At 51.7% G+C, this 25,765-nt stretch overlaps 1 protein-coding gene across 1 annotated transcript in view; it reads right to left on the minus strand.

The window, feature by feature from the left end:
* CXCL14 (C-X-C motif chemokine ligand 14) overlaps positions 1-24,042 on the minus strand; it is a 34,078-nt gene extending 10,036 nt beyond the window's left edge. The window contains exons 1-3 of the mRNA XM_032969176.2: positions 23,328-24,042; positions 13,140-13,251; positions 7,683-7,832 (exon numbers count right to left, since the gene is read on the minus strand). Coding sequence (XP_032825067.1) covers positions 7,683-7,832; positions 13,140-13,251; positions 23,328-23,403 — 338 coding nt within the window. The 5' untranslated portion in view covers positions 23,404-24,042. The remainder of the gene's footprint in view (positions 1-7,682; positions 7,833-13,139; positions 13,252-23,327) is intronic.
* Positions 24,043-25,765: the final 1,723 nt, after the last annotated feature.

Here is a 25,765-nt window from a genome sequence, read left to right on the forward strand (position 1 = left end):
CACGGCGTCTTTAACGCCGCACGGTATCTTCGTTATCTTCAACGTCGCATGGCATATTCTTGGTTCTTTCGGTAAAGTCACGTTGAAGGAAAACAATAATGGCATGTTCAACACCACACGGCGTCTTCAATGCTGCATGGCATCTTCGGCATCTTCAACACCGCACGGCATCTTCAATGCCACAGGGCATCTTTGGCGTCTTCAACACCACACGTCATCTTCAACACCACACGGCATCTTTGGCGTCTTCAACACCACACGTCATCTTCAACACCACACGGCATCTTTGGCGTCTTCAACACCACACGTCATCTTCAACACCACACGTCATCTTCAACACCACACGGCATCTTCAATGCCACATGGCATCTTCGGCGTCTTCAACACTGCACGGCGTCTTTAACGCCGCACGGCATCTTCGTTATCTTGAACGTTGCATGGCATATTCTTGGTTCTTTCGGTAAAGTCACGTTGAAGGGAAACAATAATGGCATGTTCAACACCACACGGCGTCTTCAAAGCCGCATGGCATCTTCGGCATCTTCAACGCCGCATGGCATCTTCAACGCCACATGGCATCTTCAACACTGCACGGCATCTTCAATGCTGCACAGCATCTTCAATGCTGCACAGCATCTGCAACGCCGCACGGCATTTTCGGCATCTTCAAAACCGCACGGCATCTTCAACGCCGCACGGCATTTTCGGCATCTTCAACACGACACGGCATCCTCAACGCCACACGGCATCCTCAACGCCGCACGGCATCGTCAACACTGCATGGCATCATCAACACCGTACGACATCGTCAACACCACACGGCATCTTCGGCGTCTTCAACACCGCACGGCATCTCCAGCGTCTTCAACGCCGCACGGCGTCTTCAACACCACACGGCATCTTCGGCGTCTTCAACACCGCACGGCATCTCCGGCGTCTTCAATGCCGCACGGCGTCTTCAACGCCGCACGGCGTCTTCAACGCCGCACGGCGTCTTCAACACCACACGGCGTCTACGGCGTCTTCAACGCCGCACGGCATCTTCAACGCCGCACGGCATCTTCGGTGTCTTCAACACCACACGGCATCTTCAACGCCACATGGCATCTTCGGCGTCTTCAACGCCGCACGGTATCTTCAACACCACATGGCATCTTTGGCGTCTTCAACACCACACATCATCTTCAACACCACATGGCATCTTCGGCATCTTCAACACCACACGGCATCTTCAACACCACATGGCATCTTCGGCGTCTTCAACACCGCACGGCGTCTTTAACGCCGCACGGCATCTTCGTTTTCTTTAACTTCGCATGGCATATTCTTGGTTCTTTCGGTAAAGTCACGTTGAAGGGAAACAATAATGGCATGTTCAACACCACACGGCGTCTTCAATGCCGCATGGCATCTTCGGCATCTTCAACACCGCACGGCATCTTCAATGCCACAGGGCATCTTCAACACCGCACGGCATCTTCAACGCCACATGGGATCTTCAACACTGCACGGCATCTTCAACACTGCATGGCATCTTCAATGCTGCACAGCATCTTCAACGCCGCATGGCATTTTCGGCATCTTCAACACGACACGGCATCCTCAACGCCGCACGGCATCCTCAACGCCGCACGGCATCGTCAACACTGCACGGCATCATCAACACCGTACGACATTGTCAACACCGCAAGGCATCTTCAGCATCTTCAACACCGCACGGCATCTTCAACTCCGCACGGCATCTTTAACGCCACATGACATCTTCACCACCACACGATGCAACCCAGCTGGCAAACCCACGAAAGCCAAACATCCATTAAGAGCAAAGTGGAAGCGATGTGGGCGACAGACGGAGGATCTAGTCAAACCACGGGGACGGGGGTGGGTGGGTGGATTTGGAGATGAAGGCGGTCGTGAAAGTCACACATGGCGAGATTCTAACTGCGCGAGTGCTTCTTTAGTGGTTGAAATGAAAAAACGTGGGGCGGCTTCAACTTGTCGCTGGAGCAATGTGAGAGTCGTTAGGACTGCGTGCCGCAGAGCCCATGAAACAATAAAACACAAAACCATCGCGGAAATGTTGGCAGCAGCGGCGGTGGCGGAGCGATGTGCTTTGAGCATCGTGCAGTAAATCACGAGACGCCGTCTCCCACTCCCCAGGCACGCCAAGAAAAGACTCGATTGGATGGAGCGTCTGCTTTCATACTCTTGCTGGGGCGGGGGGTGGGGTAGTGTAGTGATAGTATAGTGGTTAGCGCACTGCGCTATGAACCCCGGTGACCCGAGTTCGATTCCCGCAACATGGCCAACACCGGTGACGATTATATCTGAACCGGTCGTGGGCCTCACCTAGGTCGACTCAGCCTCAAGTGAGTACTTGGTGCGGTGTGTAAACATCGCCACTAGGGAGACAAAGGTGGCCCGGGGTGGTGATGGCCACCCCACCGCCATGCCGGCCTTAGTCAGTGCTCGCTCACAACACGTGCGACAACAGCGTGAAACCGAATCCAGGGCGTGGGAAACTTTACACTCGGCTTCGTGTTTTGTGAACAGATGCCAATCAGGAAACCTGGGGACAGTTATCTGCCTATTCTCCGATGCACCTCCGCCCCCCCACCCACCTACCCATCTATCCAACCACTTACCCAACTATCCACCAATCCATCCACCAAGGCACCACCTATCTATCCATTTGCCTACCCACCTATTCGTTAATTTAGAACTGCTTTTTGTCTTTTAGATTGTCGTCCTTTTCCAAACCTCCGATTAGCAAGGTTGGCTACATACGGTGTCAAAGAAGTTCAACATACATATGTAGCGATGGTAGCATCACTACTGTGTACACACGCACACGTGTGACGTCACTATGCGGGGGAGCGTCACGACCACGCGGGTCTACACACACACATGACGCTATCCCGGCTGGAGGCGGGAATGACGTCAGGGCCGGTTCTGGACTCGGGAGGCCACGAGGGTGGTGTAAGGTCGTGGCACTCTCTGTGACCCCGGCTGGACACGTGACTGGACCCCAGTGGGGGCCGGGGGCCTAGGGGGCACCTCGGGGGGCACGTGGACAGCAAGGGAGGCTTAGAGAGGGTTCTCGAAGGGGGGCGTGGCCGGGGCGGGGCCCGGGCACGCCGAGGCCCATATAAGCAGCCTGCTCACGAGGTTCGAGGCTGCCCGTATCAAGAATTAAGATGCATCGTGAAGACGCCAAGAAGAGATCCGTGTGTAGGTCCCAGCCGGAGGACTCTAGGATAGCGGTAGACGTGTAAGGAAGTCCCACCAAGACAGGAGGCTGTACCTCCTTAGGTTAACAAGAGATCTGTGTGTAGGTCCCAGCCGGAAGACGCTAGGATAGCGGTAGACGTGTAAGTCCCGCCAAGACAGGAGGCTGTACCTCCTTAGGTTAACAAGAGATCTGTGTGTAGGTCCCAGCCGGAGGACGCTAGGATAGCGGTAGACGTGTAAGGAAGTCCCACCAAGACAGGAGGCTGTACCTCCTTAGGTTAGCAAGAGATCCGTGTGTAGGTCCCAGCCGGAGGATGCTAGGATAGCGGTAGACGTGTAAGTCCCGCCAAGACAGGAGGCTGTACCTCTCTAGAGAAGTGTGTGTTAGCTAGAGTAAGTCGGTGGTCACTACCCTATGCGCAATGTAAGAGTTAACTGTTGTGTTCATTAAATAAAATAAGTGTTGTCTCCCAAGAAGTTGTGTGTGCACCTAATTCGAATCCACTACACATATATAGCTATCTACCTAACTATAGAACATACCTTACCAACCACCCACCTATCCACTTACCTATCCACCTATTCGCCTACCTACTGACCCACCTAACTACACACCTGCTACCCACCAATGCTCTCATCTACCCACACGAAGATCAAACAATCAATTGATCTTTATTTTACGTGTCAATATCGCCCTCAATTATGTGAGGCATCGGTGTGCACGTTACAGCAGAAAGCAAGCGGTGCAGGAGGCATGGAGCAGCAAACGGGGAATGAAGAAAGAAACCCGTCACGACCTCGGCGGCTAACGCCGACTGAGCAAACTAAATCACAGCCCTGCGTGCAGAAATAAATTGCAACCATGCGCAACGAATCGCATGAACGAAATAAATAGAAAAATAAAATAAATAATAACTAAAGAAACACATACATTTTTTACATTTTTGATTTTAAGGGAAGACAAGTCTGAGTAGATGCATCTGGCACAGACAATTGAACTGGGAGACCCTGGGCGCGTTTCGAATGTCCGATTGTTGGGGCTGCACTCGAGAAGGCTTCGGGTGAACAATCCCTGGGGTGGGCAAGTGTCGCCTTTCCAGTGGATCAAAGGAGTGTGCAGAATTTGCCTGAGGATTAGATGGAGATGCGGTTGTGCAGGTAGCTAAAGGAGCCATGCGGTGCTTTGTTAGGTGAGAAGAGCGGCAACCTTGAGTTGGATGACCGGTGCCAAAGGGGCATTGAGAGGCTGCGCTTTAGAGCCCAGCATCTGCACAGCGACGAGACCGTTTGAGACGGAGTAGAGGAAGCATCTTCGGCACGACAATGGAGATATGTGAGCATGTTGGATGTCACGTGTGGACATGGTTGAGAACGTCATGATGGCCTCGCTGCCATGCTGCTCGACAGAGCAACTGGCAGCTGCACCTCGTCGTTATCATACGATGCACGGAGTGTTGCTTATGACCAGGTGAGCTGTGCCAGCTACTTGCCATCTTACTACAGCCAGCGGCGCTTCCAGTGGGACACCCTGAGATGCACCAGAACTTCACGAATGGATACTTTCTCTCTCTGCGGTTTTGCAGGTAGAAAGGGGCCATGCCATTCAACAACTGCTCCATGGCAAACACGGCACACAAGGGTTGGGTGGTCAACACCACGCTGGGCCACCTTTCTCTCCCTACTGCTGATGTAGTTTACACATCGCACCGTGTACCCCGCACTAACCCCTCGTGGCAACAGAGAAACCCAACACCGGAGTCTCCTCCTCCCTCCTCCCCCCTCCTCCCTCCTCTCTCCTCCCTCCTCTCTCCTCCCTCCTCTCTCCTCCCTCCTCCCCCCTCCTCCCTCCTCCCTCCTCCCCCCTCCCCCCTCCCCCCTCCTCCCTCCTCCCTCCTCTCTCCTCCTCCTCCACCTTCAAAGAGCCTCGCAAGCAAATATTGGCGGCAGGTCACCTCGACGCCGCCGTCCAGGAGGCCCCACCGAGGCCGTTCACACAGAGCGCAGTGACCGCGGGCGAGGGGGCAACCGCATAGTGGAGCTCGAGGCGCCGGGCCCCCCCCCCCCACTCCATTTCTCACACCGCAATGGCCCCCTGCCCAACCACACCATGCCACCGCACAGGCGCTCACGCGGCCTGGCTCGATATGGGGGGAGGGGGGGGGGGTGCTGCCGGGGTCGTCAGTTGCTGCGTTTCCACCACCGCTGGGGGGTAAGCGAGCTCGGCAGGCCCCAAGAAATGACCCCTGGGACATTCCTGCCCGGCTCATATTTTGTCAACTCCCCCACACCACTCTGAGCTGCACGGGTAGCTTACCCACCTACTCGCTCATCCATCCATCCACATGCCCACCCACCAATCCACCAATCCACCCACCAAGGTACGTAGCTATCCATCAGCTTAAAAGTGGGGGAAAAATCCAGATAACTCCAACCCTACCCCCGAACCCAACCCCTAACCCTTGAACCCAATCTAAACCCTGAACCCAACACCTGAACCCAACTCCGAACACCTGAAGCCAACCACTGAACGCAACCCAAATGTTCGGTAGTTTGGAGCAAATATCTGTTCCCCCGGGAGAACAGACATTTCCGTGGGAACCACCAAGGGTTGACACCGGGCGGGCCGAGTCAAGGTTGCCACGTGGACGGGAGCCCGCCGAATCGGCACGCTCCCCCGCTGGCCGTAAGACCGCAGCGAGGGATCGCCGGAGGCCACCGTGTACCCGGTGACCAGTGCTGGGACCGGGCCAGACTCCGATCACGCTCCGCGGACAACAAAGACAAACACCGCCCCCCCCTCACTCCGTGTTGCCAACACGGGGCTGTTGGGGCAAGTGTTTGTGGTTAGGAAGTGGCAAGCAACTGTTAAGGCTAGCACGGCGTGTGAATGGGGGGTGGGTGGCCAGCATCATCCCTTTCCCAGCCACCTTTGTCTCCCGAGTCCACTTAGGGAAGGCCACGACCATTTCACAAATTCGTTGCTGGGTGTTGGCTCTGAGCTGAACTCGAACTCGGGGTCGCTGGGTTTTCAGTGCAGTGCGCTAACCGTTGCGCCACCGCTCCCCACACACGCACAGCAGATAAATCAGTTGCTCGTAAATCGCGTGGTGACACGGCGCAGTGTGGGGGTGAGCGGTGGCGCGTGTGCATTCACAAAGAAACGCACTCACACACAGAGACAAAGATCTCTCGTGCAGCCTTAACAGACTGGAGGGGCAAGTGCTGTTAGCGAGCATCCACGGCACGGCACACGAGCGGGTGGGTGGCCAGCACCACGCCCGGCCGCCTTTGTCTCCATCGTGGCGATGGTTTGAACACCGCACAAGGTACTCATTTGAGGCTGAGTCGACCCAGGGGAGGCCCCAGTCTAGTTCAGATAATCGTCACGGGTGTTGACCTTAAGAAGGAATCGAACTCGGACCGCCGGGTTCGTAGCGCAGCGGCGCGCTAACCACTACACTACCGCCCTGAGTTACACGCACACACACACGCACTCGCACTCACACTCAACAGCAACTTCCGTTCGCCACTAAGTAGCGGTAACGTCAACCACGGCGCTTGTGCCAAGCTAGGTGCACCTTGAGGCCACGTGAAGTGTCGAAGGCTCACTGCTGGCAGGAGACCACGGAACAAGACCCAGGGACCATGAGATGACTGACTGAGATGACTGCCAGATGCACCACCTGTGCTGCCCACTGTGCCACCTCGCTGCGCTTTAGCCGCCCGGCACTCGGCCCATTGTTGTGAGCGTCACTCCTCCACCCTCCGTTGTTGCTGGAGGGCGACTACCTGCAACTGTCTCGGAGGATCCTCCCCGAACCTCCTATACAGATGTAACACTCCATCCCCATACAGATGGCAATTAGACCGATTGTTGTACTGCCTTCTCCTGGCAAGCCAGAGTATGGAATTTAGTGAATCACACACATTTGTGTGTGTGATTCACTAATCCTCACCTCCACAGTGCTGGAGCCCACGTGCATCGCCACGTCCGCCTGGCTGAATGATAGCCAATGTTGTGATCCATATTTGCTTATAGGTTAGGCCGCGTGATGGTGGCGGCTTTACATCTCATTGGAGTTATGGGCGTGGGTGTCACGGTGGCTAGGAGATGTTAACTACCTCGCCTGATGTGCAGGAGGTCGTGGGTTCGATCCCGACCCTGACACCTGCTGCTGCTGTATATTTGGAGTTTGTCTCCCTCCATCCCCGTGGCCGCGTGGATTTTTCGCCAGGTCCTCCGGTTCCCCCCCCCCCCGCCCCCTGCACATTTAGAATCAACATCACACGGTTGGAGTATTTGTGCTGCCGCTATACGTGTCCACGCGATATAAGCCACTTCGTTTGAGCTCTCATTTGTGGTAGCTCGGTCAGTGGGCCGGCCTTACCTGGTAAAAAAAAAAAGAAAAGGCAATAGCGTTGTTTGGTGCATGGTGTAGTTCATCACGCACCGCCTCCATCGCGCCTGCCAGCGGGCGTGGCGCGCGCGCCGCTCCTCCTGCACGCGGCCCCACGCCTTGAGCAGCGCCCGCGTCGACGCAAGCGCCGGCTGCAGGCAGAACGTGTGGCCCTTGAAGCGTGACACCACGGTGGTGCTCACCCTGGGGGGCGGGGGGAGGTGGGGGGGGGCACGCACGCGAGCACACAGACACACACACACAAAAGACAAAGATCCCCCATATAGCCTTAACAGACTGTAGGGGCAAGTGCTGTTAGCGAGCACCTATGAAGGCCGGAACGGTACACGAGGGGGTGGGTGGCCAGGACCACGCCCGACCGCCTTTGTCGACCCTAGTGGCAATGTTTACACACCGCACCAGGTACTCATTTGAGGCTGAGTCGACCTAGGGGAGGCCCGGGACCGGTTCAGATAATCGTCACTGGTGTTGGCCGTGAGCGGGAATCGAACCCGGGTCGCCAGGTTCATAGCGCAGCGCGCTAACCGCTACACTATCGCTCCCCACTACACATAGACACACACACACAGACACACACACACATAGACACACACAGACACACACACTCAACAACAACAACCGTCATTCGCCACTAAGTGGCTGTGACGTCACCACGACGCTTGTGCCAGGCTATGTGCACCCTGAGGCCACGTGAAGTGTTGAACGCCCGCCGGCAGGAGGTCACGGGGCAGACCCAGGTGCCACGGGTCGACTGACTGAGATGACTGGCTGATGCACCACCTGTGCCCCCTACTGTGCCAACCTGCTGTGCTTTAGCCACCCGGCGCTCCGCTCGTTGTTCTGAGCGTCGCTCCTCCGTCCTCCATTGTTGTTGGAGGGCGACTGCCTCCAACTGCCCAGTAGCATCCTTCACGAGCCTCCTCCACAGAGGCCGATCTTGACACCGCTGGTACCAGTCATCGGCAAGTCCACTCAGCTCCACGTCCTCCTGTACCACATCACTCCATCTCTTCTCTAGCCCGTGCCGCGCCCGCTTAGCCCCCTCAATCCGGCCAAACAAAAGCTGTTTCGGCATGCGGTGGCTGGGCATGCGGGCTACATGACCCAGCCATCGCAGCCTTGCCTGCCGGAGGAGCTCACCGATGGGACCCTGCCCAGATCTTTCAAGGATTTGTGAGCTCCTCACACAATCCAGTCTGGTTAAACCCAGGATGGATCGTAGGCAGGCCAGCCTAAATGTTTCTAACCGGCGAAGATGTTCCATTAGGGGGGTCCATGTTTCGCAAGCGTAGAGAAGGGAGGGAATGACCGTGGCCGAGAAGACCTGAAGCTTAGTGCGGAGCGACAGACCAGGTAGCTTCCACACAGCGTTACGCAACCGATGAAAAGATATTGCCGCTCGACTGATTCGGAGTGAGACCTCTGCTGTTAAACTGGAGCCAGTCATAAGCACACTGCCCAGGTATGGGAAACTCTCCACTCTCTCCACAACTGCCCCATCACCGATTGGGAGTTGTGGGGGTGGAGTGTCCGATGGTACAAAATACCCAGGCAGGTGCTTAGTTTTGGTGGGGCTGATGGTAAGGCCCCACCTCTTAGTGGCACGCTCCACGAGTTAAACACACACACACATAGACACACACACAGACACACACACATAGACACAGACACACAGACACACACACATAGACACACACACACATAGACACACACACAGACACACACATAGACACACACACACAGACACACACAGACACACACACACAGACACACACATAGACACACACACACAGACACACAGACACACATAGACACACACACACAGACACACACACATAGACACACACACAGACACACACACACAGACACACACAGACACACAGATACACACAGACACACACACACAGACACACACACACACAGACACACACACACAGACACACACACAGACACACACAGACACACACATAGACACACACACAGACACATACACAGACACACACATAGACACACACACACAGACACACACAGACACACACACACAGACACACACATAGACACACACACATAGACACACACACAGACACACACACACAGACACAGACACACACAGACACACACACACAGACACACACACACAGACACACACACACACACATAGACACACAAACACAGACACACAAACACACAGACACACACACACACACATAGACACACACACACAGACACACACACAGACACACATAAACACACACATATACACATAGACGCACACACAGACACACATAGACACACATAGACACACACACACACATAGACACGCACACACACACATAGACACACACACAGACACGGAAACACACAGACACACAATCACACAGACACACACACAGACACGCAAACACACAGACACACACACACAGACACACACACACACACATAGACACACAAACACAGACACACAAACACACAGACACACACACATAGACACACACACACAGACACACACACAGACACACATAAACACACATAGACACACACACACATAGACACGCACACACACACATAGACACACACACAGACACGGAAACACACAGACACACAATCACACAGACACACACACAGACACGCAAACACACAGACACACAGACACACAGACACGCACACACACACACATAGACACACACACACAGACACGCAAACACACAGACACACAGACACACATAGACACGCACACACACACATAGACACACACACACAGACACACATAGACACGCAAACACACAGACACACATAGACACGCACACACACACATAGACACACACACACAGACATACACAGACACACACACACACAGACACACACATAGACACACACACAGACACACACACACAGACACAGACACACACAGACACACACACACACACACACAGACACACACACACACATAGACACACAAACACAGACACACAAACACACAGACACACACACACACATAGACACATACACAGACACACACACACAGACACACAGACACACATAAACACACACACACACACACATAGACACGCACACACACACATAGACACACACACAGACACGCAAACACACAGACACACAATCACACAGACACGCACACACACACACACATAGACACACACACACAGACACGCAAACACACAGACACACACAGACACACATAGACACGCACACACACATAGACACACACACAGACACACATAGACACGCAAACACACAGACACACAGACACACATAGACACGCACACACACACATAGACACACACACACAGACACGCAAACACACAGACACACAGACACATACACAGACAAGCACACAGACAGACACACACAGACGCGCAAACACACAAACACACAGACAAGCACACAAACACACAGACAAGCACACAAACACACAGACAAGCACACAGGCACAGATACACACAAACACAGACACGCAAACACACAAATGCATAGACATCACACAGACACGACAAAGACACAAACACAAACTGTTGTTATTGAGCACCTATGAAGGCTGGCACGGCACTTGAAGTGGTGGGTTGCCAGCATCACGCCGAGCCGCCTTTGTCTCTCCAGTGGCGACGTTTACACATCGCACAAGGGACTCATTTGGGGAGGCCCACGACCGGTTCAGATAATCGTCAGTGGTGTTGGCCGTGTGCGGGAATCACTCGGGTGGCCGGGTTCATTGCGCAGTGCGCTAACCGCTGCACCACCGCTCCACGCACCGTGACAACACACAGCCTCTTTCTAATGCAGTACTTTCAGTCCAGACGCAGCTCCCTAGCAATGCGGAAGAATTGCGGTGCAGCGGCAGAGAAATGGTGCGAGATTGAGATGCAAAGCCGAGAGAGGGGAGAGGGGAGAGAGGGGAAGGAGAGGGAGAGGAAAGGGGAAGAGAGAGGGGAGATCGTTGTTCAAGGTCCTGAGACACATCCTCCTAAGGTTCAGCCTCCACTTCTCCCCGACGGTCCTCATCTTTGGATACCCGAGGGGCGACGGACCCCAACATCTTCAGGGGCCGGTCAACGTGCTCGTCGGCTACGCCAAGCTCGTCATATACAGGGCGAGGAAGGTGGCCCTGGAGGGGCAACGTCCAGCCAGCAGCCTGGGCATCTTCCGCGCTCTGGTCGGAGCCAGGATGTGGGCTGGAGTTCCGCCGTGCGCGGCTGACCCACGCCGTACCGGCCTGCACGGAGCAGTGGGCACTGGAGGAGGCCGTGTGCTCGGTGGCAGAAGACGGAGAGCTCTGCATGCAGATCTGAGCTACCCGTCGGAGGCCATTGGACTGCGAGAAGGGCAGGGTGCAGATGTAGCACTTGTCGTAGTTTAAAAAAAAGAGAGCGAGAGAGTGAGCGAGAGAGAGCGAAAGCGACATGGAGTAGGGAGGGAGGGGGTAGAGGGGGGGGGGCAGAGAGGGGGTAGAGAGAGATGGAAGGGGTAAGGAGAGAGGGAAATGGTAAGAACGTGAAATATTTTGTGAAATCTTTCATTTAACAAGGGTTACCATAAAGCAAAGCATTTAAAAAAAAACCCGAAATGATGAATGAAGCAAAATGCCGACTACACCGAGCATCTTCTTGTTTCCTCTGATTGTAAAAAAAAGAGAGGGAGAGAGAGAGAGAGGAGAGAGAGGGGTGATGGAGGAGGCAGGGAACGGAGGGGATAAGGCTGCAGGCCGAGCTAACGAGAGGAGAGATGAGGACGATGCAGCGCATTGTGGAGGCAGTGCACGGGGGGAGCGGTGGTGCAGCGGCGAGCATGCCGCGTATATGAACCCGGCGTCCCGAGTTCGATTCCCGCTCACGGCCAACACCAGTGATGATATCTGAAATAGTCCTGGGCTTCGCCTAGGTCGACTCAGCCTCGAATGAGTATCTGGTGCGCTGTGTGAACATCGCTATGAGGGAGACAAAGGCGGCCTGGTGTGGTGCTAGCTACAAACCGTTTTGTGTGCAGTGCCAGCCCTCATAGGCGTTTGCAAACAGCACTTGCCCCAAAAGTATTTGTCTTTGCACGTGTGGGGAGCGGTGGTGCCGTGGTTAGCGCGCTGCGCTTTGAAACCCGGTCACGAGAGTTCGATTTCCGCTCCTGACCAATAAGATCGACAGCGAATAGTTGAACCGGCCCTGTGCCTCCCCATAGGTCGACTCAGCCTTAAATGAGTACCCTCATTTGTGAAAAAAGACATCAGCACTCGGGATACAAAGGCGGTCGGGCGGGAGGCGTGGTTCTGGCTACACTATGTATGTTTGTTTGCACGTTGAACTTCTTTCACACCGTTCGCAGTCAACCGTGCCAATTGTGTGCCGTTCTGGAATTCGTAGGTTTGCTACTCGAAGACAGCAACTCGCCCGCCGCCCGCCCCAACAGTCTGTGAAGGAGGCTATACGGGGCACCTTTGTCTGTGTGTACACGTGCGTGCGCGCGTGCGTGCTGCTCACTCACATGACCTCGAGGTCGCAGTGCGGCGCGAGGCGTCTGCGCTCGACCATTCGCAGCTCGTTGGGGAACACGGCCCTGGGTGCGCGCTGGCAGCGGCAGGCCCCGCGGCGGATCACTGCACGCTCACGGAGGGGAGACGATAAGACAAAGATCCCCCGTATAGCCTGTCATGGACTGTTGGGCATCTATTGGGCATCTATGAGGCCGGCACGGCACTCGAGGGGGTGGGTGGCCAGCACCACGCCTGGCCGCCTTTGCCTCACATCGCACCAGGTACTCATTTGAGGCTGGATCGACCTAGGGGAGGCCCAGGACCAGTTCAGATAATCGTCACTGGTGTAGGCCTGAGCGGGAATTGAACTCGAGTGGCCGGGTTCGCAGCACAGCACGTAAACCACTACACTGTTGTATACTGCTCTTTTTCCATCATTTAATATCCATAAAATATTTACCGATATACCTATATTGTTTTAAATGAATAAAACACATAAGAGCATAGTAAACTGAAAAACAACACGTAAGCCAAAAAGATGCGGAGATAAGAGCGTGCTAGCGAACTCAGCAGCAGACCTTGGCAATAATTTGGTTGGGGAAATTGCAAGGCATGATCACACAGAGCGTTGATACTAACACTATCCACCTTATAATTAAATAAATAAATTGAATAAATAATAGGCTCCAAGGACAACCTCCCCAACATCAGCATGGGCCGCTTTGAAAAAAACAGCTGAGAGCAAGCTGCAAGGTTGATGTAAGCGGAGCCTAGGGTCGCGGAGAGTTCACAGTAGCCACAGACATAGGTAAGTCAAAAAGATCAACCAGTTACACCGCATTGCTTTAAAGTAACGTTAAAGTTCAAAATTCAACAGCAGGAGTAGGCTAAATTATCGATCCTTACGCTCGCTCCAATTGTAAACCAGTCTACGAGCTACATCAATGAATCATTGCCCATTTAAAAATCCAACACTGAATGTTTAGTAGTTCTACATAACCTGACAGAAGCATATGACAATCAGAATTTTTCCTAAGTCAAAACGAATTATCTAACCTACGGACATAAGAAAATAATAATGCAGGGTTCATTTACGGTTAGAGAGGAAAAAAACGCAAGAGAGGCCGGAGGCAAGGACGGAAAGGGCCTGCGGGTGCCCATGTGAAGGTGGCCTCATGCCAAAGAAGACAGACGCCTCGTCTTCCCACAGCCAGCACAATAAATAATTGCTGCCCTGCCTCTGACACCACGGAGCACGAGCTCCGACCTTCAGAGGCATACCTCCTGACTGAGTATATTGAGAATAAATGATAACAAATGATAAGCTTATACATGGAATGACGGAAATTAATGAGGAGCCTTGAGACGCATGGCGGTCTAGACCGGATAAAGGCGCAGCCCTGAAGCGAGGGCGGGAGAGACCCCATCGGGTGTCTGTGCTAAAGCTAGCAGTTGCACGATAATGGGGCAGAGAGTGTAGGGCAGAGACTGAGACAGACAGCGAGAGAGTGGTGGACCGAGAGTGCAGCAGAGACAGAGAAACAGCGAGAGAGTGGGACAGGGAGTTTCAATTAAAGGAACCATGTATAATTTCATACAGCGTTAATGTTAACGCTATTCGCTATGAGCTATGTCCCGCTGGCATGGCCTTGCAGATACTTGAGCGATGTTAAACCGAGGGCCAAGGAAAAAGAGGGTCTCCCAGCCGCCTTTGTCTCTCTGCCGTACATGATGAGAGTATACATACGCATTAGAGAGCACCTTCCCTTGAGCTAAAGTCAAGCGCCACGATGTAGGACTATGATGGAATAACTGTGATGAATTAATAAAACTTAACCATTTCTTTCTGCGTCGGGGAAGGTGACATATGGACGCGGGGCTCGAAGCGGAGAGAATATCGCCTCCCTCTAGATTGTACAACCCAGACAAAGACGCCTTGAGACGATTTGTAACACCTGTTGTTTTTTTGGTGGTCTATGGAAAGAGGAATCAATAGAACAATGCCGTAAATGACGCACACAAGGACACACATACACAAGGACACACATACGGACGCACATACGGACACGTGCTCCAGACCACGACACACCGCTAAATCAAAAGAAGCCCCACCTTGTGGGGAGGAGTCAAGAGGAAGGATTTTGGCATAAAAGAGGACGCTACAGCATTGAAAACTCAGTTCGGGGGAACTCATAAACAAAGCTCCTCAACGGAGCTCCTCAGCTCCTCAGCTCGCCAGCAAGGAGCTCATCACCTCAACTCAGTTCGTCCGGAACTCAGCTGAGTTCTGCCGGCTCATCGGAGCTCGGTTTAGCTCGGCTGAGCTCAGCTCAGCTCGGCTCTTCAGCTTGTCAGCAAGCGGGCAAGACCCACTTGCCAGCTCAACTCAGCTCATCGGGGGAGCTCATCGGTGCGCGCCACTGCGTACCATGGCACACCACTTCGCGACAGAACTCATCAGCTGAGTTTACCAGCTCGGCTCAGCTCATCGGCTCATCAGCTCAGCTGAGCTTGCCAGCTCGGCTCATCCCTGCGTGGGATCGGCCTCTGCCAAAGCGGAGGAGGTCTCTGCCGCTCGCCGGAGTGGCGAGGGTCGCTGTTTAGCGACGAGGCTACGTGGTGCGAGTCGGCATCATCAAAAGTAGCATTACAACGAACGGTGTCAGCAGCCAGCGACACCACCGCACGCTACCAGCGAGCTGCGTGCGCCATCTACCGACGGGTCATTGCAACTACAACAGCGTGTCAGCTCATCAGCTCGGCTCAGCCGAGCCGAGAGAAGAATCGACCGATACGTATGATGCGCACTGCCCCCCACCACACGACAAATCAGGCGTCTGCTTGACCTAAAGAACCAACTCCGAACATTGACTATTCAACACAATTTATATCAGGGACAAAGACAATCTCAAACGTGAACCATCTGGCCGTGGAAGCATCACTACAGATCGTGTGATAACAGTCCGTCGTTTATAAGTATATTCATAATATTTCTTCCTTTATGAGACCTCCTTTGCCAGTAACAAGATATAGGAATAGGTTTTATTATTTTTTTGTGCCAGTTAAAAGGGTAAAACCTATTCCTATTTCTTCCTTCTTAATCCTTTTGTTTTGGGCTGTACTTCTAATCGCATAAATTACCAACAGATCCATCAATACGAATTAATCCTTGACACCTTCTTCCGTGGAGCTACGCTCACGTGGGGGAATGGTGTGTCCAACCAGATCCTTATCAGGCGATCTGGTCCACAATTAATTAAAACTTGGTACAAGACAAAGATCTTCGGCGAAAGCGCGGACACCATCGCATGCCCTCACTCCAAATAATTTCTGTACTCATATAATCTTGCCGATGGATCTATTGAGATTTGTGCCTTTGAGAATAATAACTGTTTTTGATTGTCTTTTCGTATGAATATCGCCGTATAATCTTTAAGTATCTTTAATTACTGATCGCCGCACGTACTCGTGTCCTCTATAGAATACTCAGCTGTTCCGTGACCCAATGTGCGAACAACGTGATAAGGGTTGCATAAGATCAATAATGAGTGCGGTACTGCGCGAATAATTATAGTATAATAATTTATTATAAAGTTAAGGTTTTTATTTAGATTAGCATACGCATGTTTTAACGACTCTCTCTCTCACCAACAGAGCTCGCGTTACACGGCGGAATTAACCACAGGTGCTGTTGTCAAAGTGAAACAACCCAGTCGTTGATGATACTGGATTGATACAGTGTTAAAAGTTCCGAGATTGAAAGTCACATACTATATTAGAGTCAAGGTTTAATAAGAAAATAAATTGATTAATGCAGAAGTTGTGGTGTGATTCTTTCCTATGATTTATGCATAAGAACTGGTTCTGCGATGAGATATAAACTTGGGGACCTTACACAAACACTCTAACTGAGATATGAACTTGGGGACCTTACATTAAAACACTCTAATTGAGATCTGAACTTGGAGACCTTACATAAACACTAATACATACTCAATAAATGTAAAAGCGAGAATAATTGTATTATACTGATCGATAATACGACGTTAGACAACGAAGCCGAGTTGACACTAGCATAACTGCATACGATTAATTGCATTATTCCGATTGATAACCGACCCTCGTCAATGAGGCGGGGCCTGAATATCATAAAGGCTGTCATTAACATAACCACACCCACTCGTAGAATTTGATACAATTATCTCTCGAATTAGCATAATTTATACACATAATTACCCAAATTAACATAATTTAGGATAACTTATGCAGCTTTTAAATTTCATTTAATTTTCATTACTTTCATCAAATTTTCACACACCACATATACAACAACACCCACTCCCCATGCACACACACACACGCGTCCCACATGGATACAGGTACACGTGCTATGGGGTGCCCCGGTGGAGAGATGTTAACGACCTCGCATGGTATACAGGAGGTCGTGGGTTCGATCCCGGCCCTGACCCCTGTATATTTGGAGTTTGCGTGTCTCTCTCCCCGTGGTCGCGTTTTCCCCTCCACATTTAGAATCAACAAGCGTTTAGAGTATTTGGCCGCTATACATTTCCAAGTGATAAGTCACTTCGTAGCGCTATCATTTGTGGCCAGGTCACTCCTGAAATATATATAACTCAGTGGGCCTTACCTGGTAAAATGTAAAGAGTTGTTAGGTTAGTGAGGGTCGCTGATTTTGTACGTTTGCCCACTGACAAAGAAATGATCAGTCTATAATTTTAATGGCAGGTTTATTTGAACAGTGAGAGACAGAATAACAACAAAATCCAGAAAAAAGGATGTCAAAAATGTTATAAATTGATTTGCATTTTAATTAGGGAAATAAGTATTTGACCCCTCTGCAAAACAAGACTTAGTACTTGGTGGCAAAACCCTTGTTGGCAATCACAGAGGTCAGACGTTTCTTGTAGTTGGCCACCAGGCTTGCACACAACTCAGGAGTGATTTTGTCCCACTCCTCTTTGCAGATCTTCTCCAAGTCATTAAGGTTTCGAGGCTGACGTTTGGCAACTCGAAACTTCAGCTCCCTCCACAGATTTTTCTATGGGATTAAGGTCTGGAGACTGGCTAGGCCACTCCAGGACCTTAATGTGCTTCTTCTTGAGCCACTCCTTTGTTGCCTTGGCCGTGTGTTTTGGGTCATTGTCATGCTGGAATACCCATCCACGACCCATTTTCAATGCCCTGGCTGAGGGAACGAGGTTCTCACCCAAGATATGACGGTACATGGCCCCGTCCATCGTCCCTTTGATGCGGTGAAGTTGTCCTGTCCCCTTAGCACAAAAACACCCCCAAAGCATAATGTTTCCACCTCCATGTTTGACGGTGGGGATGGTGTTCTTGGGGTCATAGGCAGCATTCCTCCTCCTCCAAACACGGCGAGTTGAGTTGTCCTCTGAATCATTCAGATGTTCATTGGCAAACTTCAGACGGGCATGTATATGTGCTTTCTTGAGCAGGGGGACCTTGCGGGCGCTGCAGGATTTCAGTCCTTCACGGCGTAGTTTGTTACCAATTGTTTTCTTGGTGACTATGGTCCCAGCTGCCTTGAGATAATTGACAAGATCCTCCCGTGTAGTTCTGGGCTGATTCCTCACCGTTCTCATGATAATTGCAACTCCACGAGGTGAGATCTTGCATGGAGCCCTAGGCCGAGGGAGATTGACAGTTCTTTTGTGTTTCTTCCATTTGCGAATAATCGCACCAACTGTTGTCACCTTCTCACCAAGCTGCTTGACAATGATCTTGTAGCCCATTCCAGCCTTGTGTAGTTCTACAATCTTGTCCCTGACATCCTTGGAGAGCTCTTTGGTCTTGGCCATGGTGGAGAGTTTGGAATCTGATTGATTGCTTCTGTGGAGAGGTGTCTTTTATACAGGTAACAAGCTGAGATTAGGAGCACTCCATTTAAGAGTGTGCTCCTAATCTCAGCTCGTTACCTGTATAAAAGACACCTGGGAGCCAGAAATCTTTCTGATTGAGAAGGGGTCAAATTCTTATTTCCCTCATTAAAATGCAAATCAATTTATAACATTTTTGACATGCGTTTTTCTGGATTTTGTTGTTATTGTCTCTCACCGTTCAAATAAACCTACCATTAAAATTATAGACTGATCATTTCTGTCAGTGGGCAAACGTACAAAATCAGCAGGGGATCAAATACTTTTTTCCCTCACTGTATATCTTTGCAATGTATATGACTACATGAACCCTCCCTTGGCTCACAGTGACGACATCGCTTTTACTCTGCTCTATTTAAGACCGAAACAGGGAGACTTCGTCACAATTCTGGCAAACCGCCTGATGAAACTGGTTGTAATCACCAGCGAATCGTCGGACTCAAATGGGGGGTTGCTCTCCAACACACTGGTGTGCTGAACTCGTCACTAATTGGCACGTTTGGTTTGCGTGACGAACTTTACTGACTGGCTCTGGTCGGGTGGTGGCGGGTTTAACAACATTTATGTTTACGCGATCGAACCCATTTATTTTATTATGGATAATATTCGTCGCGAAGGCCTACTTCTATGTGTTAAACTGGCATATTGTGGAGGCTACAAACGCCACCCCTCGTATTCTAGTCTCGGGATGATGACTCGTGGAGGAGGCCTCATTGAGACCATGGACTGCGGTGGCAGTTGTTCCTCACACAGAGACCCATAGACTAACATAGAGACCCGCAGATATACACGCAGACCCATAGACTAACATAGAGACCCGCAGATATACACGCAGACCCATAGACTCACATAGAGACCCGCAGATATACACGCAGACCCATAGACTCACATAGAGACCCGCAGATATACACGCAGACCCATAGACTCACATAGAGACACGCAGATATGCACGCAGACCCATAGACTCACATAGAGACACGCAGATATACACGCAGACCCATAGACTCACATAGAGACACACAGATATACACGCAGACCCATAGACTCACATAGAGACACGCAGATATACACGCATACCTATAGACTCACATAGAGACCCACAGATATACACAGAAACAAATAGACTCACATAGAGACACGCAGATATACACGCAGACCCATAGACTCACATAGAGACCCGCAGATATACACAGAAACCTATAGACTCACATAGAGACCCGCATATATACACGCAGACCCATAGACTCACATAGAGACCCACAGATATACACGCAGACCCATAGACTCACATAGAGACACGCAGATATACACGCAGACCCATAGACTCACATAGAGACCCGCAGATATACACGCAGACCCATAGACTCACATAGAGACCCGCAGATATAAACGCAGACCCATAGACTCACATAGAGACCCGCAGATATACACAGAAACCCATAGACTCACATAGAGACCCGCAGATATACACGCAGACCCATAGACTCACATAGAGACCCGCAGAAATACACAGAAACCCATAGACTCACATAGAGACCCGCAGATATACATGCAGACCCATAGACTCACATAGAGACACGCTGATATACACGCAGACCCATAGACTCACATAGAGACCCGCAGATATACACAGAAACCTATAGACTCATACAAATATTCATAGACGCACACATAGACCCATAGACTCACACATAGAACCACACTCACTCAAACATTCATAGACTCACACAGAGACCCATAGACTCACACAAAGATTGAGTGACTCACATAGAGACCCATTGATTTTGCATAGAAACCCACGGGCGCATGCTGCTCGTGCAGCTTCCCAGGAGAACCGATCTGGTGGAAGCTCCGCACTGATGCAGCATCAATTACCATCACTACCACCAGCACCACCATCACCAGCACCATCATCACCAGCACTACCATCACCAGCACTACCATCACCAGCACCACCATCACTACCACCACCATCACTACCACCACCATCACCAGCACCACCATCACCAGCACCATCATCACCAGCACCATCATCACCAGCACCATCATCACCAGCACCATCATCACCAGCACCACCATCACCAGCACCATCATCACCAGCACCACCATCACCACCATCACCAGCACCACCATCACTACCATCACCAGCACCACCATCACCAGCACCACCATCACCAGCACCATCATCACCAGCACCATCATCACCAGCACCACCATCACCACCATCACCAGCACCACCATCACCAGCACCATCATCACCAGCACCATCATCACCACTATCACCACCATCACCAGCACCACCATCACCAGCACCACCATCACTAGCACCGCCACCACCAGCACCACCATCACCACCAGCACCACCATCACCGGCACCACCATCAATAGCACCGCCATCACCAGCACTACCATCACCAGCACTACCATCACCAGCACTACCATCACCACCATCACTAGCACCGCCATCACCAGCACTACCATCACCAGCACCACCATCACCACCACCATCACCACCATCAACACCATCACCAGCACCACCATCACCATCACCACCATCACTAGCACCACCATCACCAGAACCAGGTTAAGTTCACCGACGTCTATCAACTTCAGTTTAACACGTAGGCTTTTGCGACCAATATTATTCATAATAATGTTTTTTTGGGTTATATTGCGTTGTTTATAAATGTGTTGTAACCCTCCACCACCCGACACGGCCAATCAGCAAAAAAAGTGTCACGTTGACAAAAGACAAAAAAGTTCACTACTTTAGCCCACCGGTGTGTTGAAGAGTGAATCCACAACATTTACAGTTTTAGTACGACGTTTCGCTGGTAATTACATCTAGCATCATCGGGCAATTCGCCAGAATGGTAAAGCCCTCACTTGCTCCCGGTCTTAAATAGAGCAGCAGGGTGACGTCATCATTTAACTCATTCAGGTGCAGTGATTTGAGGCGGAGGGGTATTGTAATTATGTAATCCATTGGTAATCAGTCAATGGTTATGATTAGTAATGAGTTGTAGATTAGTAATTAGTTGTAATGTGTGTTATTGTGATTATATGCTACGTTAGTAATCAGTTAATTAGTATGTGTTTCCCCTATAAGGAAATGTAATATGTATTATTTAATAATACGCTTTCAAGCCGCACTAAGCCTGTAGCTGTCAGAGCGATTAAAGTTATTTCTATTTCTCTCAATTTCAATAATTCTCAAATTAGTCTTTACCAGTAATAATTGGTTTTAAACAACACTTCAACGTTATCAAAACCAATTGAGTGTCCTTGTTGATAAGCATGTTCTGCCACTGCCAACAGTTGTGTTTGATATAATTTAATATTTCTTTGGTGTTATTTTAGTCTTATGCTGATGTTACGTCCCGTCTGTCCAATATAGCATCTGCCACATAAACAATTAATCTGATATACACCTTCTGTTTATAATTTAGGTAATTCGTCGTTAGTGCAAGATACTAGTTTTTGAATTTTGTGTACTGTACCAAATCTTACTGAGAGCTGCCATGCTAAGTTCACCGACGTCTATCAACTTGACTGAGAGCTGCCATGTTAAGTTCACCGACGTCTGACTTCAGCAGGACGATCGCGCGCAGCAGCAGAACTCAACCTGGCGGTGGCTGCGTGCGAGAGCGTTTCATGAATGAATGAATTTCAAGCGTGTTTCATGAATGACTTTCACGTGTGAGTGTTTTATGAATGAATGCGTTTCACGTGTTTCATGAATGAATTTTACGTGCAAGTGGTTTACGAATTAATGCGTTTCACGTGTGTTTCATGAATGATACACGTGTGTGAGTACACGTGAGTATGCATGTGTACACACGCGTGTGTGACGTGGGAGAGCGGTAGTGTAGCGCTGCACTACAAACCCGGCAATCCGGGTTCGATTCCCGTTCACGGCCAACACCAGTGCCAATTATCTGGGCCTCCCCTAGGTCGACTCAGCATCAAATTAGTACCTGAGGCGGGTGTGTAGTAAACACCGCCACGTGGTGCTGGCCACCCACCTAGTCGTGCGCCGTACCGGCCTTCATAGGTGTTACTCGCTAACAGCACTTGCCCCAACAGTCTGTTAAGGCTATAACGGGTCTTTGTCTTTGTACACGCGCGTGTGTGTACTCGCGCGCGTGTGAGTGTGTACGTACACGCGTGTGAGTGTGTACGTACACGCGTGTGAGTGTGTACGTACACGCGTGTGTACGTACACGCGTGTGTGTACGTACACGCGTGTGAGTGTGTGCGTACACGCGTGTGTGTACTCACCGTACACCGCCTGGGCCACGTGTGCTCCGCATACGAGTAGCGCGAAGAACGCGGCCGCGGTTCCGCTCGGGGACATCCCGGGTGACGGTGATTCGATGCGCAACCTGGAACCCCCCTTCCTCTTACCCGTGCCGCCTTCCTCTTACCCGTGCCACCTTCCTCTTACCCGTGCTGCTACCTTCCTCTTACCCGTGCCGCCTTCCTCTTACCCGTGCCGCCTTCCTCTTACCCGTGCTGCTACCTTCCTCTTACCCGTGCCGCCTTCCTCTTACCCGTGCCACCTTCCTCTTACCCCCGTGCCGCCTTCCTCTTACCCGTGCCGCCTTCCTCTTACCCGTGCCACCTTCCTCTTACCCGTGCCACCTTCCTCTTACCCGTGCCACCTTCCTCTTACCCGTGCCACCTTCCTCTTACCCGTGCTGCTACCTTCCTCTTACCCGTGCCACCTTCCTCTTACCCGTGCCGCCTTCCTCTTACCCGTGCCGCCTTCCTCTTACCCGTGCTGCTACCTTCCTCTTACCCGTGCCACCTTCCTCCTACCCGTGCTGCCACCTTCCTATTATCTGGGATGCCGTCCTCTTATCAGCGCTGCTGCCTTCCTCTTACTCGAGCTGCCTTTCCTATTATCCGCGCTGCCACTTGAATTGAAACCGCCTCTGCTTCTTCTATGCGCGCGCGCAGTCTCTCTGCTCTGCCCCTTGTGCGCGTCGGACGGTAAATACGAGCGAGGAGGCGGGGTGAAGGCGTGGGGGGAGGAGAGGGGGGAGGGAGGGAGATTGAGGGGGCGGGGGGGGATAGGTGGAGATGGAGGATGTGATGGCTGTGGGGGTAACGTCACGGCGCGCGTGACACGCCGATGATTTAACGTCCCTCCTCCTCCTGGAGTGAATCAGTGTGAGTGTGTCAGTCAGTCGCTATGTAAGTCAGTGAGTGAGCGAGCGGTCGTGCAGAATTTCTATGGGGGGATCTTTGTAATGTTGTTGATGGCAGGGGTGGTAGTGGTGGTATTGCCAATGCAGTTGCTTGTAGGTTTGTGTTGGTGGTTGTGATGTTGGTGGTTGTGATGTTCGTGATAGTGGAGGTGGTAGCGATGTCATTGGAAGAGGTGCTCGTCAAGTTATTGTTATGCTGATGTTTATACACCATACCAGGTACTAATTTAATGCTGAGTTGGCATAGGGGAGGCCCAGGACCTGTTCAGATATTCGTCACTGATGTTGCGCGGGAATCGAACTTGGGTCACCAACGTAGCGCAGTGCACTAACCACTGCGCCACCGCTCCCCGTTCCAACATTTACACCACGACAACCAACATCAATATCAGCACCCCCAACACCATTGCCATGAACAAAGACAAAGATCCCCCATATAGCCTTCAACAGACTGTTAGGGCAAGTGCTATTAGCGAGTATCTATGAAGGCTGGCACAGCACACGAAGGGGTTGGTGGCCAACACCACGCCCGGCTGCCTTTGTCTCCCGAGTGGCGATGTTTTTACACACCCCACCAGGTACTTATTTCAGGCTGAGTCGACCTAGGGGAGGCCCGGGACCCGTACAGATACTCGTCACTGGTCGTGAGCGGGAATCAAACTCGGGTCGTCGGGTTCGTAGCGCAGCGCGCTAACAACTACACTACACTCCCCACACACAGACACACACAGACACACACACAGACTACAACTATGTGCACGTTGAGGCCACGTGAAGTGTCGAAAGCCCGTTGACAGGAGGTCACGGGGCAGACCCAGGTGCCACGGGTCGACTGACTGAGATGACTGGCTGATGCACCACCTGTGCCCCCTACTGTGCCAACTTGCTGTGCTTTAGCCACCCGGCGATCCGCTCGTTGTTGTGAGCGTCGCTCCTCCGCCCTCCGTTGTTGTTGGAGGGCGACTGCCTCCAACTGCCTAGTAGCATCCTTCACGAGCCTCCTCCACAGAGGCCGATCTTGACACCGCTGGTACCAGTCATCGGCAAGTTCACTCAGCTCCACATCCTCCTGTACCACATCACTCCATCCACACAGACTACAACCGCCATTCACCACAAAGTGACGGTGACGTCAGCACGGCGCCTGTGCCAGGCCAGGTGCACTTTGAGGCCACGTGTAGTGTTAGAATGCTCGCCAACAGGAGGTCTCGAGACAGACCCAGACATAAAAACCACCACCACCATCCGCGCCACCACTGCAACGAGATCTGCCCGAGTCTGCTGCTGTTCGTGCACCACCCCCGGGGCGAACCCAGCCTCGCTCGTCACGTCGCCATCAATCTCCCGCCGAAGCCCAGGCAAGAGTCGGGGGTGGGCGGAAGACGCCGCCGCATTGTCCCGCAGAGACAACGATGGAGAGACGCCAGCACCATCGCCTCCCCCATATCTGCCTCTCCACACAGAGCAGTGGTTGCCAATTAATGTCGGCTGCTGGTGTGACCCCCC

The sequence above is a fragment of the Petromyzon marinus genome, chromosome 41 (assembly GCF_048934315.1).
Source record: "Petromyzon marinus isolate PM22_M1 ecotype Great Lakes invasive population chromosome 41, UKy_Petmar_22M1.pri1.0, whole genome shotgun sequence".
NCBI lineage: Eukaryota > Metazoa > Chordata > Hyperoartia > Petromyzontiformes > Petromyzontidae > Petromyzon > Petromyzon marinus.